The sequence below is a fragment of the Buteo buteo genome, chromosome 19 (genome assembly GCF_964188355.1).
Source record: "Buteo buteo chromosome 19, bButBut1.hap1.1, whole genome shotgun sequence".
NCBI classification, from domain to species: Eukaryota; Metazoa; Chordata; class Aves; order Accipitriformes; family Accipitridae; genus Buteo; species Buteo buteo.
The window spans coordinates 16,411,207-16,432,972 of NC_134189.1; the positions used below are offsets into that span (position 1 = coordinate 16,411,207).

At 37.2% G+C, this 21,766-nt stretch overlaps 2 protein-coding genes across 2 annotated transcripts in view; one reads left to right on the forward strand and one right to left on the reverse strand.

The window, feature by feature from the left end:
• The window catches only part of PIK3C2G (phosphatidylinositol-4-phosphate 3-kinase catalytic subunit type 2 gamma), a 206,949-nt gene extending 201,178 nt beyond the window's left edge, over positions 1 to 5,771 (forward strand). The window contains exon 34 of the mRNA XM_075051333.1: positions 4,665 to 5,771. Coding sequence (XP_074907434.1) covers positions 4,665 to 4,817 — 153 coding nt within the window. The 3' untranslated portion in view covers positions 4,818 to 5,771. The remainder of the gene's footprint in view (positions 1 to 4,664) is intronic.
• A 1,027-nt stretch (positions 5,772 to 6,798) lies between these two features.
• Positions 6,799 to 21,766, reverse strand: part of PLCZ1 (phospholipase C zeta 1) — a 57,662-nt gene continuing 42,694 nt past the window's right edge. Inside the window, exons 10-13 of the mRNA XM_075050825.1 lie at positions 15,995 to 16,167; positions 12,722 to 12,854; positions 10,910 to 11,059; positions 6,799 to 7,805 (exon numbers count right to left, since the gene is read on the reverse strand). Of these exons, the coding sequence (XP_074906926.1) occupies positions 7,723 to 7,805; positions 10,910 to 11,059; positions 12,722 to 12,854; positions 15,995 to 16,167 (539 nt within the window). The 3' untranslated portion in view covers positions 6,799 to 7,722. The remainder of the gene's footprint in view (positions 7,806 to 10,909; positions 11,060 to 12,721; positions 12,855 to 15,994; positions 16,168 to 21,766) is intronic.

Sequence of the window (21,766 nt, forward strand, 5' to 3'; positions counted from 1 at the left end):
ACCTGTCTAAAGAAATTCCTTTACATTTGAAGGAAGCAAAGGAATATAATATGATTGTATAGTAACATTCATTATAAAGTAACCAAAATGGAATACAGACAAGAACCAGCCAGCAACACTGGAAGACAATTATCTTTCTAATCATTATTAGACCAAGTTGAATGCAAGAAAATCCAAAATCCTGCCTGCAATAGGACAGTAGTCACTGGGAGGAGATTTAATTGTGGTTAACAAGCATTCCACTGCTGTAAAGAGAAATTCCATGAAAACTTTAATATCCTTTACTGGAAACTTGCAGCCTTCTTCACAGATGCTCAATCTTTTTCACCAAGAACTGCTAATCACAGTGGGGACATATGGTTCCATTGAACTTGGACATTTCAAACCCGATGCTTGTGCTGTTAGCAGCTCTGTTCTTCCATATGTGATATCATTCTGTATGCATTTTCTGTCCAAGGCTGGTAGACTGAGGCAGAAGCTGCCCCAGGGAAGAAAAACTACTAAAAATATAAGTCAGCTGTCTTTTAAGTTAGTTACTGTCCAAAATGCTGTGTACAGAAATGTACTAGCCTTTTTTATGAGTTCATAAGTTTTTATTAAAGCCAAATGGCTGGAAGGAAGCTGTATATTAATTTCTCTCTGTGTTCGAGAATGAGAAAATTCTGAAATGTTCTTCTCTTGGGTATTTTTGTTTTGAGTTTTGTACTTTTATTGCTTATGACTGCCTACAGCAAATTATCAGCCTTGCAAAAGTGCATTTTATTTTTGATTTTTACTCATGTGTGTGAGAGTAAAGATGTGAAAGTCCAGGAGGGCTGACAATAGAATGAACTATGCCAAATGTTTTAGAGCTGCTTTTAACAAGCGCTCCTTTTTTCTCTTGTTCCTTTATTTGTTTTTTGGAGGTTGTTGCATTTACGCTGGTATAACAGTGCATTAAAAAAATGATGGTTGAGAAGAAGAGGAGAAAGAACGCATAAAAATGAAATGCGGTGTAAAAAGAATAACATATCTGCTTATAGACCACTGTTAGGAATAAATAAGACTTACTCAGGAGGTTCCAGAGTAGTTTAGTGAAAACAAAGTAAGTAAAAAAATTGAAAATAAATCTGAATGATTTAAGTTTAAACTCTTGCCAAGAAAAGTCGCAATGACCAGAACCAACTGCAGTGGGGTCTTGCTCATATGTGTAGCATTTGCCCTGAGACATGCTTCAAGGTCTCACTTGCCCTCAGTTTGTCTCTTGAGTGCCTGCGTGTACGCGCACCCGTGAAATGAGCAAACCTCCCAGCCAAAGCAGAGGGTGCATTGCCATAATGAAGCCAGAACGAGAGGGAACTCTCTCCATCCTGCTCTTGGGGTGCAGCCAAATGTGAGCAAATATACCTGGGCCCCACCAGTCTGTTGGTGTTACTGCAGTTACCCTCGGAGCAGAGGGGACGCTGGCCTGCAGCAACCAGCATAGTCCCAGCAAGCCTGATGGAGGGGGAGGAGGGGAACTGTACCAGGAGCCCCAGCCGCTCCCTCCAGCACTTTGCGTCAAAGCTAATTTGGACAATTAAAAGCAAATCTAGGAACTGTGCCATGGCTACCTAAGGAGAAGCAACTGTCCCGCATTTGCAATTAAAATGTCATTAGACTCCTGTAGGTCAACAGTGCTTCTCTTTCTGGAGCCAGGAATACTTGAATTCCATCCCTAACTGCCCCACTGATTTGCTGCATGGCCATGTATAACTCACCTCCGTTTGATCTAGCTGTATAAATGGGAGGCAAATATTCTTACTACACAATCATTTCAGGATTTAACTGTTCTGATTATGAAATTCCAGCAAGTGGCATTTGTTTTATCCACATACTAATTCAGCTATCTTCAGACTTTTCTTCTGTCCCTACATCCTGATGTTATATACCTTGCTCCAGCTGAATTTGCAATACCATTTTAGAAACAGTTTGCTGGGATCATTTGAAAACCACCCACCCTGCACCGTAAGGTCTTTCATTGCTCAAAGCCTCTTTTTGTCCAAAGATTGAAAGTTGTTCATTACCCCAGTTCACACCTGTTGTGATCCACCGTACTGAAGATTTCTTAGCTCTTAAAATTTTCGTACATTTTTTTGTGATTTAAAGCACAGCTGAAGATGATATCTTTAATGTATTGGCAAAGAAACAAGGCACCTTTCTACAGTGATGTTAGTATCACTTCAGTAATCAAATCATAGATTTATTTTAAATTATATTATTGCTTACTGTCCCTGTCCTTGCTTTTGGGGTTTTCTTCATCATTTCACTTTGATTTTGGTGGAGAGAAGCCACTGGGGAATTTTTATTTCACATACAATTTGGTGAAATAGGCACAGCAAACAACAAAACCGAAAAGCACCAAGAGTGACTTTCATGACAGCTGTTCCAAACTATGATTTCCAAAGGTTTCTAAATGGAAAGGGAAATGTTTCTCCCTGGTAAGATGCTTCTGGTAAAGCCACTTAAAAAGAGGGAGTGGGACAGTTTTTCTTCCCCCCCAACCTGTGACAGAGGCTGTTCATCCCCACAGCACCGATTACCCCCCTACACCAGAGAGCTCGGTGCCCTGTCTGTTGGTGCTGCCCCCCAGGGTAGCCTGCTGTCCTCTCTGTGTGACGCTCGCTGCGACATCCCTGCAGCTTGCCGCGCAGGCAGAATCACTCTGTGGTCCCACAGAGTGGGCAGCTGAGGCCAGCTAGGGTTGTCTGGGAGAACCAACAATTTTTTGCCTCCTGGGTCCACCCGTGAAGTTCAGAAGCACCTTTCTGTTGCCACTCAGCGTGAGGAACATTGCTGGGACTGAGCCTTTATAAACTCTATCCCTGCCTGAAGGACGACTCCCATGGCCATTTCTGCTTCTTATAGCTGGAGGTACAGAGAGGACTCGGCTGTCCAACCTGCAGAGATCCAAGCTAGAGGGGGCTCAGCCTGACTTCTCTTTTCCTCAGCAGTGCCATATGTATAGACTGCATTCAGATTGCACAGTAAATCCAAGCAGGTTGTACAGCAAACGCCTTTTAGGCAGTTTCACTTTCCCATTCTCCTGAAGTGACAGCATGTCACTGCGTTTGCTTTTTAGACTGCACAGAGAGATTAAAATTTAAAGCATTTTCCAGTGCAACTAAAATAGCAAAAACATTTCCAGCCGTACAAATTTTAGATTAAATGTACTCCTCTTAACAAAGCTTACCTTTCAGGCCTGAAACTAGCTGAGAGCATTCTTTCACGTTTTATCAACCCACATGCAGTTCACTCGGTAGTTTTTGATTAATGCAGAGACTGAAACATAGGAATCTGTTCTGAATGCAGCTCATTCTTGTTAGCCTATCACTCCATATTTTTTTTTTTAAACTCAGAGCATAGACCATTAACATTTCATAATTAACGTCTCTGTGTTCTCATAGTATTAAGATAATTTCAAGGATATTTTAAAAGCTATAGGTTTTAGTAATCTTCTAAAGACATACTAAGCAAGCTGTCTCATTTAATTTGAGAACTATTAACAGCACTTCTTGAGTAACAGAAAGATCCAAATTTACAAAGTTCCACCCGCTAAATTGGGTCCAATCTCAGAGATGTTCCACATCTACAACTTCTACCAAGTGGGCTGAGCTTTCTGTCATGTTTAATATTTGATGATTCCATTAAAAAATGTAAGTGTTTTATAATAGGCACATTTGAATACAGTTAGCATCCAGAATCATGCGTAAAATTATTTATATTGAAATAGTAAAATTTATACAGACAATTTTCAAAGGAAAATAATTATCTCTTTTAAGGTGTGGGTTTGTTGGATCTAGAACAGCTATGAAACTTTACGGAAGTCTTGATTAGAAGAAAATTTTATTTTGCTTTGGCTTGATCTTTTTTAATTCTGGTATGTAGCACAAGATTTAATCACAGGTACAGTACTGAGAAAAAATTCCGAGATACTGTGCATTGATGTGATACAACTTTATAAGACATATCAATGCAACATAAAGTTGCTTTAAGGTACTACTAAGGAACATGTAACAAATACAATATACATAGGTTAAAAAAATTGACATCAAAACTGTTTTCCTGGGTTTTTTCCTGATTTTTGCAATACCGTTTATCAAATTATCTGCTATGGAAAGATATTTTAAAATTATAATAACCTACACTTTTACAGAATTACCTATCTTATGCCTATGATGAGTACCCTCCATCTGAACCTCTCCTCCAGAAATTCAACCATATTATCATTCCCTGGTGAAGTTCACGAAGGATCTGATATTTCCTCCCATTGAGTTCAAACCTCTGCTTAAGTTAGATTTTTCAATTTTCATGGGGAAAATTATATGTACCTGGTTTTTTTCTCAAGCATTGTGCAACACAAGTTTCAGATTTATTTACAAATGCTTGGTAATCAGATTTCACAAGCCTAAACTGGCAGAATCACTTTTATATAAACTACATAAGGTCAAATATATTTCTGAGGTAAATTCACTAAGTGAAGTGAATTTGGCTTGTGACTAGTAGTTTATAATTCTGGAGGGCAGTTTAAAGCAATTATTACAAAGTTGTAAGCATCATCCTGAATGCTGTATAGAAGTGTTTTGCCTATCAAATAGATTCACAAATTCATATGTTTTTTTCTGTTTCACTGTATATTATTTCAGGTTGTGTATGACAAAGTCACAGAGCTCAAAGGCCGTATACTGAAGCTTGTTGTGAAAAGCAAAGGAACATTTGTGGGAGCTGTTAACATTCAACTGAGCAGTGTCCAGTTAAATGAAGAAAAGTGGTATCCACTGGGAAACAGTATAATTTAAATGTTGTCTAAGCTAATTCAATTATTTATCCACTAATGTTTCTTTATCCCATTTCCCCACGGTACATTTTGTCTCAGTTGCCCTTGAGAATATGCAGTCGTCTGCTGATCACACACCTTAACATTTCCAATCATAAGGCTGTTGTCTTAAAATTGCTACCATCTTCCTGCAACAGATTCCTCTCAGTATGAGTTTAAGAAATCACATGCTAAGAACTTGTAGCAGCATGCAGGGAATTCTTGCGATGGCAATAAAGATTTTTGGTTTGTTCATATTAAATAGTACTGTAAAAATACTAAATTCTGTACACATCAAAGTGTGGGGCCTAATTCTTTGCCCATTAATTCCACTGACTGTGTTGAAACAATGCTGATAATGGTGTAATTTATCAGCATCTGCTATGACCCCACTGCACATGATGATTTCACCAGAGAACCATGGAATGGTTCCCTGGCTGCCAATACATTTCAGATGTCTAGCAAATTTCATGTTAAATCTTATACAATCAATACCTTATTTTAAAAAAGAGCTTAAAAGCTTTGCACTTTATACATTTTGTGCAGTGTATGTTGGTGTGCTTTTAACTTTTTATATAATGTAGCATTCAATCCAGGATATTAATTTGTCAATAAGATATGTCATTGTTTCTTTTATTCTGACATCCAAGAAGCAGATATAACTGGTGATTTGTGAGGAGAAAGGAGGAGGGAAAAGCTGATATTCACAAATAAATAAAACATATTGAATGTGAGCTTTCAGTGTGGTATTTATTTAAGATCATGCTACACGGAATCTTTGTTCACCAGTCTTACCACATTGCACTGTTATGCTGCGTAAGGTAATCAAGTCAATACATGCATTGACCTCAGGGCTATAAAATGTATATATACATACTAAACAATGAACGTGAGTGGTTCCTTTGAGTTCACTGAGTCTAATTACGGACTCTGTTCTTCAAAGCATTTTTACCTAAATTGAGGAAGCACTTAAGCACATCTTTAAACATTTAGCATGTGAGCAGCCATAATGAACTGTCCGTTATTGCCTGCCTGTTACACACACATAGCTGATGTGTATATATCTATACACACATATACACACACCCCTCTCCAGGACCAAGGACATATTTTTAAAGCACAGGAGATGTGTTGATTTGTGATCTGATATGCTGTAAAATTTTAAGTTACCATATACTAAGTAGGTCTGACAATTGTCCTACCAGGTGGAAAAGTGGTCAACAGAGGGATAATAATGCCAGAAGCTGAAGATAATTGCCACCTTCTCCCAAAGGACACTCACAAATCAGTCTTCAGAAGGTAATGTTGTATAAAGCTCCTGAAGTGGGACTAGGAGCGTTATTTAGGAAACTAAATAAGCTGGAGTTTTTCCTCAGCATCAAACCAATTGACTATGTCACTTGGTCAGTTTTTATCTGAGAATAGATACACCAGATTGCCTGGGGAAATTAAACTCTTCCTCAGTAAGGGGAGGTGGGGGGAGCTCTGCTTGAATATTAATATTAGTAGTATACTTCAGAGCTGAAAAAAGCTATAAAATATTTACCACATGAAAGGTATATTGGCTAGCATACAGATATGATCACTACAAAGATCAGTAAGTCTAACATTTTAGATTCTAGGCTCTCCTGGGTAAAGAATCAAGTGACCTGTCACTCAAGCACAGAAAACACATTGAGGTCAGCTTAAAATGTTATCAAATTACCTGACCTAACAGTTTAATATCGATTTTAGGTTCTTCTTAGTCTACTGTCTTCATTTCCTTATTATAACTATAATGCAATTTTCTAGTAGTGTTATTTCCTGTGACATTTTCTAATCATTGTTTACCACATGTGCTGATTTTCCATCTTAGAGCACCATTAGATAAAATACCATTAAAATGGCATTAAATAAAAAAAAGCATTAAAATATAATATTGTCAGAACTGTCTGCAAACATAAGCAATACTGTTTGGTGTTGAAGAAACCTATCAATATAACATCCTTTTTTTTTTTTTTTTAAAAAAAAAAGCCATGTTTGAGTAACAAGTCTGCAATTAACTGGGTAGATATGGTCCTGTGGAAGCTCAACAATACCTCAGCTTTGTAAGGAAGATGGGAAAATTGTGTCTTATGGGCAAGATCTCAGGCAAGAAGTTGTCCTCAGAGATCTTAAATCGCCCAATCAACCCTTGCCTTTTCTAAAATTCTTCTAGTCCACCTCAAAGCATTGTGATTCCTGAGTTCACAGGAAGATGTATCCTGAGCTCCCTGCTGCTATGAGGAACTTAGCCCTTTACAAATCAGTCTGTGAAGTATTTGCCTTTCTTTAGCAGCAGGATGTTCAAGACTAGGCTAAGAAAAGGTAGCAATATTATCATCTGATCATTTTAAGAGCTGGGTTTTTTCTCAAAACTATTTTTTCAGGTAGCAAAATTACAGTGGACATTAAAAAGTTATAGCCCAATCAGAAGCTGCTGTTATTAAAAATTTACGTTGTGTGTGTAATTTTTCCTGTTCCCTTGGAAAGATACAATGGTAAGAAATTTTGTTCAATACAAATAAAAATGTCAATGTAATATGCTTATAATTTTGCAGTCTCACATCATAAATATTAGACTATTATTCTCACAAAGTAATGAATCATAATTTCAAAATTACCTGAATTTTAAAAATGTCAAAAAAAAAATCAGTCTTTATGAATTAGTTCTAAGTAATGGTAGGGCCAATGTCAGTAACCATTACTTATTCAGGATACCATTTACTCACACAAGAAGTCCCATTAGTTTAACAAAATCATTGAGAACATGCCGCTCTGGAAAACAGACCACTGGGTTGTTGCAAGCCTAGTGACGTTGCTTTATTGAGCAGGGTGTGATCCTCCAGAACTGCTACTGCAGGGTATCATTAATAGTACCAGATATGAACAAACAGTGATGCAGGTTCAAGATTGCCACCATCTTTGGACAACAGGGGAACGTTACGGTAACCTATAAATACAATGACACTTTATTAGTGCATTAAACACAAACACAAAGATTATGATGGAGTGGTTTTATGATCTACTATGCAAATAAAGCATAACTTCTGATTCTCTAAATAACTCTTTAAAATAAACTGAAATGATACAGAACCCAAATCCCATTTCTATTGGTTTTCTCCTCTACATATACAGTATTTTAATTCTGGCATTTTTGGACACAGAGTGAAAAACTCCAGTGTCTTTCAGAATGTGGTGTTTTTTCAAACTGAAGACTTTCAGCCCAATGATATTTAAGCATGGGGAAAACATACATTTTAACATCCAAAGGTGTTATGCGCTGTACGCATTGTTCTGATAGCAAATTAAATAACTTGTGAATCAACAGTGATAGTGCCTTAGGGAAGAAAGAATAGTATTGCAGCAGTAATGCACTGTCCGGCTGAGGCAGGAAAAAAAAAAAAAAAAAGCATAGTGTAAGATCTTCTACTATGACATCTTAAGTAACTCTGTTAAGATCTCTTTTTACATATGAGTGATTCCCAGCACGCCTAGAAACTACAAGTTCATCTGGTTGTTGAAGCATTTGGAGAAGCTATAGTACTCAACTTCAAACTTACCTGCTTGCAAAACAAAACAATCCCCTATCCAAAACCCCAAACCTGTATTGCTTTATATGACTGTAAATGTCCATTATTTCATAATAATAAACAATGTCACTTTGATTAAAAAAATATTCTTTCATCTGTGTATATATAGCTGCATTTATTTAAGTATCTATCTGTTAAGTATCTATGTTCAGAACTGCAGTTTTCAAAAATCTTTCTTTAGGTGCATCTGCACGTGTGCGTAGTCTTTGGGAGCCTCATTTATTTGGGTTTGGATCTTCTTGATTCTTTTATATAACATAAAAGTTCACCTGGCATCTAAAGTTCAGCTTCTGGACAGCAGATGTTAAAGCTGACTCCAGGCAATATGCATCCGAGATCAACTTTTACAGCATGCACACAGTATGTGGAAGACTTGGTTTATTTCCTATCCAAAGATACACTTCAGGGACTGAGACTCATTTCTAAAGATTGTGTTCTAGCCCCTACCTACAGAATAGCCTACAAAGCGTCCTGAGACAAGTAAAACTTCTTTTTTATTGAAATTGTTCCAATTTGTATGAAATAATTAACTATTCATTGATCCAGTGATAACAGCAGTAATAATTGAATTCCTGTCCTGTGTTAGTGTTCTACAGGGCAGACTTGTTGGGACAGGGACTGTAACCAAGTACCCCCCTCCTCTTGCCCTTAACCACCCAGGTAGGGAATTATTCTCACCTTCAGCCCCTCTGAGTATACCTACTTAATCATTGCATCACTGCTACAGGTGGGCAGCAGGCATTCTTCCCCAGTGTAATCTACAACTGAGGTGGGAGGCTGCTGCTGGGGAAAGGCAGGCAGTGATGATATACATTTGAATCCTTTCAAGAGATAACGCAGGAGAGGGTGGCAATGGCACAACTTTGTCCCACTGCCTGTCAAAGAAAAAAAAAAAAAGATGTAATCACTGCTCAGCTTTTGGAAGCAACTTGCTCTCAGGGACACCTCAGGGTTATGAATCCTAGGGAAGGAGGGATAGTCCTGTAGTGCAGATTAAAGCAATTGCAACTGTGAAGAGTAAGATTTAAATCCTAACTCACTCTTCAGCATGGTTTAGACAGTTCTTTCCTAAGAAATCTAGACTGTTGTGACTCTCTCTGCAAGACACATTGTTTTCCCCTTTCACTATTCAGGGTGCTTAGGCCCCTAAAGCAAAACCATGGTTCCAGATCTGGAATCCAGAGGTCTCAATGTTAAGCACTGCAATAAACTTTGATATTATCTGTCAGTTCATCTCTTAGCATTTCATTTATGCCTCTGAGCATCTTGATGGCATCTTGCATTTTTTACATTAAGTGGGTGTTGGTGCAATGTGTTTGGCAGTGTTTATAGCTTTTGTACCTACACTCATTTCCTAGCATTTTTAATTACTCCACTTAAAAGCTTTCCTGTAGAATCTGCATGCTTTTACTTTTCCAAAATATGAATCCCCAATTTGTGACTGAAATTAATCATACAGGCACATTAGAGACACACTGAAAAACTGTACAACAACAACAAAAAAAGAAATCGATGATTTTACGAGCGTATGTAAGGTTTAGTGTCTGCTATTTAAATTTGTCTCAGACATCGTGAGTTGTCAGGAGTTTGTGGTTTTTTTCATTATCCTGAAATATATAAATGAAAGGAAAGTAAAAGGTGATCGGTGTAAAAATTCATGTTGGAGAAAAGCAAGTGTGCTTTAAGAGGAATGTCTTTGTTCTTGTGTAACTCCTCAACCTCAGCTAAGATTCACAAACAGCTTTATGACTTCAGAACCTGGAAAGAAAAAGCCATTAAAAACCCTGTTAAGCTTAATAAAAAGGCACATTGCCCAACCTTTTGCCTTCGCATCTTCATTCACTAATAAATGTTGTTTGTTTGTTTTGTCAGAAACAGCTTTGGAAATTCAATATAGTAAACAGCCATTTCACATAAGCCTTTCTCCTTGGCCTACTGACTTCTGTGTCTGCTCTTTATGTGCAGCCTATTAATCATGCAAAATTTCAGAAGCTATATTGATGTAGTAAAAGAAACACTACTAAGAAAAATGCCATAAATATTTTGCTTAATTTATATTCTTCATTTTCCACTCTGAAAAGTTGCAGATAGGTTACCTGAGGTTTTGGGGTTTTTTTCATTTTGTTTTAATCTGGCTTGTATTGGATTTTGAGCTTGAGTAGAAAATGCACAAAACTCTGTTTGCTATTATAATGAGTTAAAAATACCATCTGAGCAGTTTCTATCTAGAATGGAATACTGCAGTAGGAATAATTATCTGTCATTAATATTCTTTTGATTTCTATACTGTGGATTTACATTCAGAGACTACAATGACTTAGAGTGCCATTTTTAGGTATGGTTGTACAATTCCCCTTTAGGAAATAAATATAATGCTGTACTTTGTCAATACTACATTAACGATAAAAACCTGGAATGATGTAGATTTTTTTGAGCTGTTATAGATGGCTCACAAAAATATTACCTTTACTCAGGCTCAGCAGTGGTAAAGTGTATTGACCAAGGAATTCATTTGCAACCAGAGATATCTCATCCTCCACACAGAAGCGTATCAATGCCAGTTCTGGAACTTGGACAGTAAAAGAGAAAGTTTCATCCCATCTAGGGCTCAAAGCTAACGAAAAAAGAAAATACATAGTATCAGAATACCATTTCATTTTTTCTTCTTAATATCTGAATTATTCTATATGCTATCGCTAGTCTGAACTGGTAAAGATTTGTTCTTTTTCCCTAGATTTCTGTGCCCATTTAAATAATGAGACTCCCACTGACTGCAGTGGTATATAGGTCACATCATCTTTTGTATAGATTATTAAGTTAAAACTGTCAGAGGGAAGCTCTCAGAAGGAAGCAAACAGAGCGAACTTGGGACTTCCCTACAGTATGCAGGCCAGCCCCTTCTAAGGATTTGTCATGTATTAACTACGTAATAATGTAAACCAAAAGCCTAAGAAAGTTGGTGTTGTCTCTCAGAAGAGAGCAAAATGGGACAGCGATCGCCAGGTTAAAGACCCTCTGCTCAACTTAAATTTTTCCTATAGCCATACCAATTTCGCAGTTTTGCTAAAGCTTCTCCTTTCACAGTGTTGGAAATGAGGTAGGAGCTAAATACATTAAGATAGGAAAGCGATCACTTGACTAAAAATACAAGAAGAGGATGTGGAACAGGAGGGGGGGTGCTTTGTCTTGAGCAATGTTCATACAGAGAGAAAAGAAATTCAGGGGCCAATTTAAAACAACAGACATCTACAAAAAGGAAAAAGGAAAAATAGAAGGCAGAGGCACAGAAGAAGGGAGATCACAGGGAACTTTTAGTCTGAGACATCAAGAAGATCTGTATGATAAAGGTGAGGGAATGCTCAAAGACAACTACGAAGAGTACACACTTCACCTGTTAAGCAATTAAGGGACTAGTCCTACTAGAAACTTCATATGAAGTAAAAGTGAAGAAGTCACAGAAATTTCTTCAGAAAAAAATGTCTTTAAATTTACCAATTAGTGTACTGGGTTTGTCTGGGATAGGGTTAATTTTTTTCCTATCAACCCCTATGGTGTTATGTTTTGGATTTGTGACCAAAACACTGTTGATAACACACCAATCTTTTAGCTATCGCTGAGCTGAGCTCACACAGAGTCAAGGACTTCTCTCTTTCTCATGCTGCAACCCCCTCCTCCCCATCCCAGCGAGGAGGCTGGGGTACATAAGAAGTTGGGAGGAGACACAGCTGGGACCCCAATGGACCCTAGGGGTACCCTGAGCCATATAACATCATGTTCAGCATAAAAAAGCTGGGGGAAAGGAGGAAGGGAAGACTTTCAGAGTTACAGTGTCTGTCTTCCCAAGTACCCATAACACATGACGAAGCCCTACTTTCCTGGAGATGGCTGAGCACCTGCCTGCCAATAGGAAGCAGTGAACGCATTCTTTATTTCCCTCTGCTTGCACACGCAGCTTTTGCATTACCTATTAAAGTGTCTTTATCACAACCCAAGAGTTTTCTCCCTTTTGCACTTCCAACTCTCTCCCTTCTCCCACTGAGGGAGAATGAGCAAGTAGCTATGTGGGGCTGAGCTGCCATCCAGGGTCCTACTAGTCTACAAAAATGGCACATAGCATGAACTTCTGCTACAGATTCTGTGCCAGAAGATCCTACTCTAGAGAGAAATAATTGCAGTCTCTAAGTACATAACAACTTATTGGGATGAAAAAGTGGTACTTCCTTATAAAATATTATTGTGCTTTGTTCACAGTCAAGAGAATAAGACTGATGCTCACCATTGCTCTTTATAACACTAGATTTTTTTTTCGCTTGATCTTCCGGCACACCGTAAATTTCTATCTGCACTAAAGGGTCAGCTTTGTTAGTCTTCGACAGGTTACTGGGTGGTAACTGATGACCGCTGATGAGCTGGAAAATTAAAGTTATAATGTATTGAGAAAACTGTAAGAATGAGCTTTACATAGTAGCCATAGTTGTAAAAACTAATTGTTCCATAAGAATCTACTGTAAGAAGCATACACCAGCCATAAACTGTTACAAAAAGACATATTAAAACCAATGAAATAATTAAGAATATGGTGCTTCCCGTTTAATTTAATTCTTGGCTAATTTCATATAGAATCATAGAATAGTTTGGGGTGGAAGGGACCATTAAAGGTCTCCTAGTCCAACTGCCCCTGCAATGAGCAGGCAAACCTTCCACTGGACTAGGTTGCTCAGAGTCCCATCCAGCCTGGCCTTGAACACTTCCAGGGATAGGGCACCTACCACCTCGCTGGGCAACCACCTGTTCCAGTGTTTCACCACCCTCATTGTAAAAAAAAAAAAAAAAAAAAAAAAAAAAAAAAAACAACAAACAACAAAACAAACAAACAACACAAAAAAACCACCAAAACCACTGATATCAAGTTTTAGATAATAATTTTCTGATTTAAGTTTTTATTCAATAAACAACCATAAAAATTATATTTTTTTACCATGTAAAATAATAACATTGGAGGAATCAGTCTCAGGATTTTTACATTTTCTGAGATCGAGCTCATGAATTTCTATTAAAGCTGTGTCCAGTGGACCAACGCTAACACCCACGGTGACATCAGCATTGTGTTACAGAGTATGTAGCAGCCTGCCTCACCTGTGTTCCTTCTCTTTCACAGTAGCACATAAAACCTCTGCATTTAGTAGTCTCCCTGATGTTTTTCTCCTTAATTTAGTTAGCTACCTGGAAATTTTGCCTCAGACTGCCCTGTAATCTGGCACCCAGCCTATGAAAGGATTTATGAAAGTAAGTCACAAATTTGTCTGCTTTCTATCTATATTTCAGGACACCTAGGAGAGAATAACCATCTGTACAGTAATCTGCTTTTTAGAAATCAATGTATGGAATATATCAAGAGAGATATGCAAGCCTGCAAGCCTAGGTGAAAGATATGACTCTTATGATCCAGCTCTCAAGACTAAGCATCAAAACTCATGATACAGATTCTTATTCCCCTGTCAACCACAAAAAAAAAAAAACCAAACAAACCCAAACCACAAATTCCACCTTTTGCTTAGGTATTTTCTGTAACACCTTGCACCAAGAAAGGTTCTAACCTGAAACATTGTAGAGCAGCGGCTTAGCAAATCCTGATGCTATCCCCTTTCTTCCTAGAAAATACCTACTACCTTCATTAGAAAGCTTTGCAAGCACTGATGGGCTGCCCACTTAGAAGCAGGGGAGGTTCATTGACACACCCTGAATGTCATGATGAAAATTCAGCCACACCATTGGCCAAGTCCTGCTTTCCACTCTTACTCCATTGCTAGATCCAGTCTTAAGTCTCCCACAGGGTGGGAAAAGACCAAGCTTTTTCTAGCACACTATGACCCAAATCCATAAATCCAATTAATTTTTGAGACCCAAGGTGAAGCTGACATACAGAGAGAGTAGTAAATAACATGGTAGGCTCAGAAGTTTCCATATGAAATACCTTGAATATTTGTATTCCTGCTTCAAAGGCTATATGCTGCTTGTTAATGGGAATTGTGGCACATCAGGTTAAGAAGGACATTGAATTCAGTAAAATCGGGCCCTGTGTGATTTTTGTGTTCACTTATGTTCTTCATTCATTCATTCCATCAGACAGATTCGACCCCAGATGTTTTATATCTTTGCCCTCTGCTAAGTAATTTCTCCATTCATGAAGTTAGTAACTCTTCTTTAGCAGAAACTGTTTTTCCTTGGACTCCTGCTCCTGACTCTTTTTGTCTTCAACCACCATTTCCTGGGTTTTGCTGCTGACTCTATGAATGGAGCTCTCTGTGCCCTACAGTCCCTCAGCTGGCGGGATGCCATTGCTGCTTTGTATCCTGCACTACCCAGCCTGTCATCTTAGTCTATGATGTCCTCAGTCTAAAAAGCTGCCTTTCTCTTTTCCAACTTCTTCCAGACTCAGAGATTTCCTTCCCATTGCCAATGACTTTGTCTCCTGCATTACAACTGGGGATTTCTCCTCATCTTAATTAACTCCAGCTTTATACACATAAGGGCTAAAATAACTGAAGTATATGCATGGGTGCTTGAAATCACCCACTAATGTCTATTCATAATTGGTATGCCCACTGTTAGGACACTAAAATGTTCTTGATTATGTGTATACATTATGCAAGTATTTTATAATTGTTATTAGCTAATGTTTTATCTCCATTATTTATTTCTCTGAAAGGAACAAAATAGCAATTATAAATTAATTGTATGCTAATTAAATAGCATTTATGCAAGTAGTGTACTGTGTAATCAGAAATAGCACTTTTTCATTGGGAAAAGCTAGTTTTCTAACTAGTGAACAATTATAAAACATCTACTTGACCTCAAAAGAAGGGTTTTTCTAACCTATTATGTTTAAATGACATGTATTTCTAATATTTTTAAGAAGTAAATCAGATTTTAATTTGGGAGAAGTAGAAATAATTCAAAGGCTGATTGATTCATCCCCTTTTTTACACTTATTTGTATAATTTTAGGATGAGAAATAGTCTTTTATGTATGCATAGGAAGATAATGAAACTTAAAAGAAGCATAAAGCTTCCTATTGTTTCTTTAAACATTTCCAGTTGTCAATTACCATTATAATAGCATATGTGATATTTCTAATACTTAAAGAAAATAACACCAAAAGTACACATTCAGTTTCTGAGTTTTCAGAGTTCAGTCCCCACAATCGTACCTAAGGCCCTTTGTCAGCTACACTTGTGACACAGTGCAAGTTATATTTATATTTCTGTACACAACACCATGAAAAATCATGTACTTTTACAAACTATTGTAACTTCTGAACACCTACATATTTTTAGCAAACGTAAGTGAACTACAGATGGGAAACCACCTAAGCAGCAGCAGATACTATATGAGAGTTTTAACACGTTGTTAAAAAACAATATTAAACTTCCCAACAACCAGGAATGGGGTTAAAATGAGAAACCAATAACAGATAACAAATAGGTCTGAGCTACATAACATTTGTTTTCATATTTTATGGAACAAACCAACAATTAACAAAGCTTACCCTTATTGAGAGAGACATTGGTTTACTGTATCTTCCCACATTGTGTGGGGTAAATGTTGAATTGCGATTTCTCAAGAATTCTGGTTTCAGAATGTAGCCACAACCACCATTGTCTAGGAATTTTCCATCTTGCAATTCCATTTGTACTCCTGGTGTCTGGAAGTTTAAGGCCACTATAAAATTAAATAAATATTGATTTTAGTGAATTAGAGTTGATACCATTTTATAAAACAACTCTCTGACAATAATAGCAAAACCAAAAGCAAATGAGATTAAAATATGAAATATCTTTCAACTCATATATAAGATCCTGTTATTTGTCTTAAATTTAGCAGTATTCAGTAATGAATGATTTATGCACAAAAGTAGTACACTATTTAGAACTGCACCACATTTTAAGAATTACCCTATAGGTCTTTTTTACACTGCAATGTGTTGTGTGTTTTCCTTTTTCTTTCTAAATTAGACCTTGAAGAATATGAAATGAGAGATCTTTTTTCTCCATGAGGACTAAATTCACATATTAGTTTCTCTACAGTGGCAAGACCCTGCACCCTGAACCTGCTTACAAAGTTCTGGTGCAGAAGGCACATAGGATTGTAACTAACCTTTGTTATGGTACAGAATTCATCATAAAAGCATGTCACAAAGAAGATCAAGAAGGTTTAGTATAGAATTAGAATATTCAGTGCAAATACATATAAGTTTATAGAAGCAGAAGCAATTTTAAAAGTGTTCTTAAATTTATGTAAGCAAAATCTCTTCAAGCTTAATCCTCCAATACTGGTGTTTATTGTTAGTATGCACCTGAGAGATTTTCCTTTCCTTGGCAGCTCAAAACATTTTTGGTTTTGCTGCAGCAGCAATAATAAAATAATACACTTCTCATCAACTGGATATTGTAATTCATGAGATAAAGCCAACATTGAAATAGACCTGTTTAATGAAATTTTCCCCTATTCCGGTACATTGGAGCTTCCTGTTATATTCAAAATAGAAAATGCACAAGTCAAATCAGCGAAGTGATAACATGACATGTGTTAAATAGAAAATGATAAAAAGTCATTTACTTGATGGCTTGGTAGGAAAAAAAATGAAGACTTTCAGCAGTACAAGTGACTCCTCATAATAATTCAGGAAGAGGACCTTATTACATTTTCCTATGAGATAATACAAATGTATTAAGTGTTGACTGAACATTTGGCAGAATTCAGAAATCCTTATCTCATGTGGAAAATGCAAGAAATTTGGATCTGTTTCACTGCAAAAATTATTTGTTTCTTCACTGCTTTGATGATCCTAAAAATCTGTAGTAAATGACACAAACAGGAACATATCTGTAGAGTGAAGCAGCTGATACTACAGACCTAATGTTTGCACTACACATGTTTTCAGTGGGATTACTTCAGAAGAGCTCTAGCCTGGTCCCATGACCTCAGTAACAATTAATGGCTGGAATACATCAAGTGCTCGCAGAGTGCATCCTCCGTTTCATCTGAAAGGAATCCCATCTGTGCTAGCTAAGATTGCTCTGCAACATGAACCAACGTGCAGTAAGTAGGAACAATTGGGAACCTTGCCTAAAAAAAAAAAAACCAAACAAACAAAAAAAACCCAAACCAACAACAACAAAATACAACATGCACTCCTGCTTTGAACTAAATGCTAATGTCAATGCAGGCACAGGTCCTGTGTCAATATGCAAAGGAACTTTAAGCTTATTTTACATTTGACAATAGAAATTAAACTTCAAAATGTTCATATTGCCCATAGCACACCATTATCTTTTTTAAAAAGGGTAAGTATTCTCTTCATATAGTTTTGGCAGTGGTTCACAATTTGTTTTTTAGGACTCCACACATCATCCAGAAACAGACCCAAATGTGGTGCTATATGACCCTTGTAGCTTAATACATTCAAGCAGTGCAATGAATGCTACAGAGCTGCAGCTTGAGACCACTTGAAGCCTAGGTCCTGGGATGATCTACAGATGACTCACAATCTCTCAGTCCATAGGTAATTCCTAGGCCATACTTTTAGAATATGTGGTTTAAAAAGTGTAACTGAAATTAGGCAAATCGAACAGTCATAGCTTCAAATAGCAACTTCTACATGATGAAACAAATTACATGATTGCACCTAATGAGACTGTTGCTAAATTTGCCAAGCTTCATAGGCTAGTAAGCAGGAAAATCTGATTTAAGAACAGAAACAAGCAAAGAATACTTTACATTTTATCATATTAGGAAAATTACTTTTGCAACACAAGTGAAGGGCAATGTTCTTATGGGTTGATATCTTCAAAAATCAACACTATATTTTTACTTAATTTAATTTTACCTTAGAATAAGTTAAAAACACATTGAACAGTAGTTTTAATTTACCTACTGATTTCCCGGTATTGCAAGTTGTAATCTGATTACAGCAAGTGAATGTGAAATTTTGTATTATATTTTCTGAGATGCATACCTCTACTACAACTGTTTGCAAGGTTCCTAGCTGCTTGGGACGTCCTAGGACAATGGTTTACGGTGTATTGTTGATGCACAGTTTTTCTCATCAATCAGATGCAGTTATAACCCTTACACTTCTTGAGAAATGGCAAAGTTCATAAATTAAAACCTATGTTTTCCCTTGTCTAGCAGCTTGGTCTTAGTAACATCTTTCTGCAAGGAAGACTGAATTTCTACCCAACATTTCTTTTTAGTTCTCCTGAATTCAAGAACAGAACTGTCAATAACATGCTTTGTACTGTTGTTTTATGAAACAGTAGAAATTCAATGCATGTACGAAGAGAGCTTTAAACTGATGGTTTCTTTTGGAAAGAAGCCCAAATATGCTTACTATGAAACCATCTGAACAGTACATAATCTTAGCGTATGGTTTTCACAGGAAAGTACAGGCACCTGAAGTTTAGCACTGTGTAAGTTAAACTTTCTCCTGAGTCCTTCCATTAGCATCAAAAGCATTTCAATATTGGCATGAAAATCAAAACAGCAGAGCAAAACATGGGCTTGGAGGACAACCTGAGCAAAGGAATTCCTCAGTGTGATTCCTGCTTATGAAACAGCCTTCTTGGAACTGTGAGGCAGAATATCCTTCAGATCAGAGTATTTAATACTCAAGCCTTCTTGCAAAGTACCAAAGCTGCCATGGCCATCCCTGTTGACCCTGGATGTAAACAACTTCGTATAGCAAGTGCAAGTTAGTAAATAGCCTAGCTTCAGAAAGATTAAACAATCCATAATGCACAGAGGAACACAAAGGGTATACTTCATCCCAAACCCCTGTATCACAAGCAGTTAACCGAATTCAGTCCTACAACTAATTGCAGAACTAACCATAATATAAGTATTCAAATACAGCACCTTCCATAAGCACTACCTTTCAAGACATAATTGATTTTTAGACTGAAAGCAAAAGCTTTTGAAAACCAAAGCAAGCACTGGGGTTCTTAGATTTCTAAGTGACTATAATTTGAAGGCAGTTGAGGAAAGCTGCATGTCTTTTGTCTGTGATGCTGCCTTTCAATTAATATTCCTATTGGGACTTTTAAATTGTCATTTTTTACTTTTTATTCTTTGCTTCCTGGTTCTATTAGCTATGTTACGACCCTAAGGTTTAATATATTTTCTGCATTTAAAAGGGAAGATTTTAAAATGAATAAGCACACATTTGTCACCAATTTTCCTTAAAATGAGTTACTTAATTGCATTTTATGCCATCTAAAATCCATCTCAAAAAGTCTAAATTTTATGCAGTCTCCAAAAACATCATATACAAAAAGCACTCTGCCAATGTTCCTATCTCCACGAGTTACTTCACTCATTTGAGTCTAAAGAGATATAATAGCTCACACTTCCAACCCTTTGATCAGTCTTGTTGCCATCCTCTCAGCTCTTCCCAATTGTCTATGTTCTTAAAATGGGCCGCTCGCAATGAATGCAACGCATCTTCTGTGCCTTAGATATCCAAAATTTGAACTGAATCCCACACAGACTGGGAACTACTATGAAAACAGGACCATATCCTAATGATCTGGTGCATTTTGTCTTTGGTGATGAGCTGATCCATGTGATTGAATTTGAAGACACTGCATTAATTCCATGTTAGCGCTCCCAGCTCAGTGTTGACTGTCTACCCTTTCTTCTCACATGCAGGTCACAGCTGCACCCAATCCATCACTGTCCAAATTTACAGAAATATCTTCAGAAGTCCTTATGTGACTGGGTAGTCCTCATTACTTTTTTCAAAGGGATGTAGGTGGCTTTTTAAAAATTTCATCCACAGCCTGAATAAAGGGCATGCTAATTGAGTGTGTGTTGACTCAAAATGTGGATGAAAAGGGAGGATATTCAGTCATCAGATTATGCTGAAACCAACTGAAAACATCTGAAGGAAGGATAAACCTTAACATGGTGACATATTGTCACCTGTTACATTCACCAGGAAACAAGCATTCATTTATCAAAAGCAGCATACACAGCAGGAGGATCTCTTACCAGTAGTAAACAAATTCTATCAAACTCAAATGTGATAATACCTTCATCATCTGAATGATAAATATAATACCAATTTCTAAGCCCTGTGCAAACATTAACTATCACAATATCCTCAAGTACAAATAATATTTCCCTTTTAGTTTATTGAAAATATTATTTAATCTAATATGCAGCCTGATGGAGCTTGCATAAGAAAAATCCAATGCATACTATAGTACCCTGTAAACCCTTCTCACTAAGAGCAGATGTGAGGAAGAGAATGTGCTCTGTCACCAAGTGGTCAGAACATGTAAGCTGAAAAAATGGTGGAACATGGTAGTTTTTAAACACCTTTTTCATCTGGGTCTATCTGAGAAACTAGAAAGACTTCCAGCGTAATTAAGACTCTCTGCCAAATTACAGCAGCCTCCTCGGGCAGCTCCGAGCCTGAGCATTACTTGCTGTTCTGGTCCTGTCTTGACATGTCACTCTGATCCTCACTGCCATCCCTGGGTGCTTGTTAATTTAAGCTTGTGGACATACTGTCCAAAGTCGGTCTTTTACATGTCCTCAGCATCCCCTTCACCTTGGGCTGTATGAGTTTTTTAAATCTTTATGCAGCTTTAGCCCTCTTGCCAAGCCAGTGAATAGGCGAGATCCCACCCAAACTTTACGACCAAGGAAAGGTATAGAGTGATTGGTTCCCTCACAACACACAGCAGGATTAATTCGTTCGTATAAATTTTGGCATACAAACTGTCTGTCATCTCTTTTTCTGACCAAAAAATTTGGTCAAACTGTATGTATTTTTTTCCTCTCCTTACAGAATAATATGGGGCTTTAGCTATTCAGACTCCAAATTTTATTAAGCTTGATTATAATTTCTGGCTTCACTTATCACTGACGCATTTTGAAACGGAGGCTCTTATTCCACAGAAACTTAATTTATGAATTACTTACAACATGAGGTATTCTGCCGTAGTAAGAGGGACTACTCTTCTGAGAGCTGAGTAACGTGCATAACTGTCTGACACATCATGCTCAGCATGTGCAGTCAGTCTGTCCTTATTGTCTTTGGGCCAATTCAATACTGTTGCTCTAAAGACACTATCATTAGAAATGTTAAGAATTCAGTCATTCTAATGTTCAAAATTGCTGACATTGTTCCTACTTAATTACAAGTAGCTCTACCGGAAAAAAGATGACAGGTGATTAAAAATCATCCATTGTCCAAGTATATCTGCAACCGGTTTCAATTAGGGATCCTCTCTTGTGAAGTTCTCATGGGAAA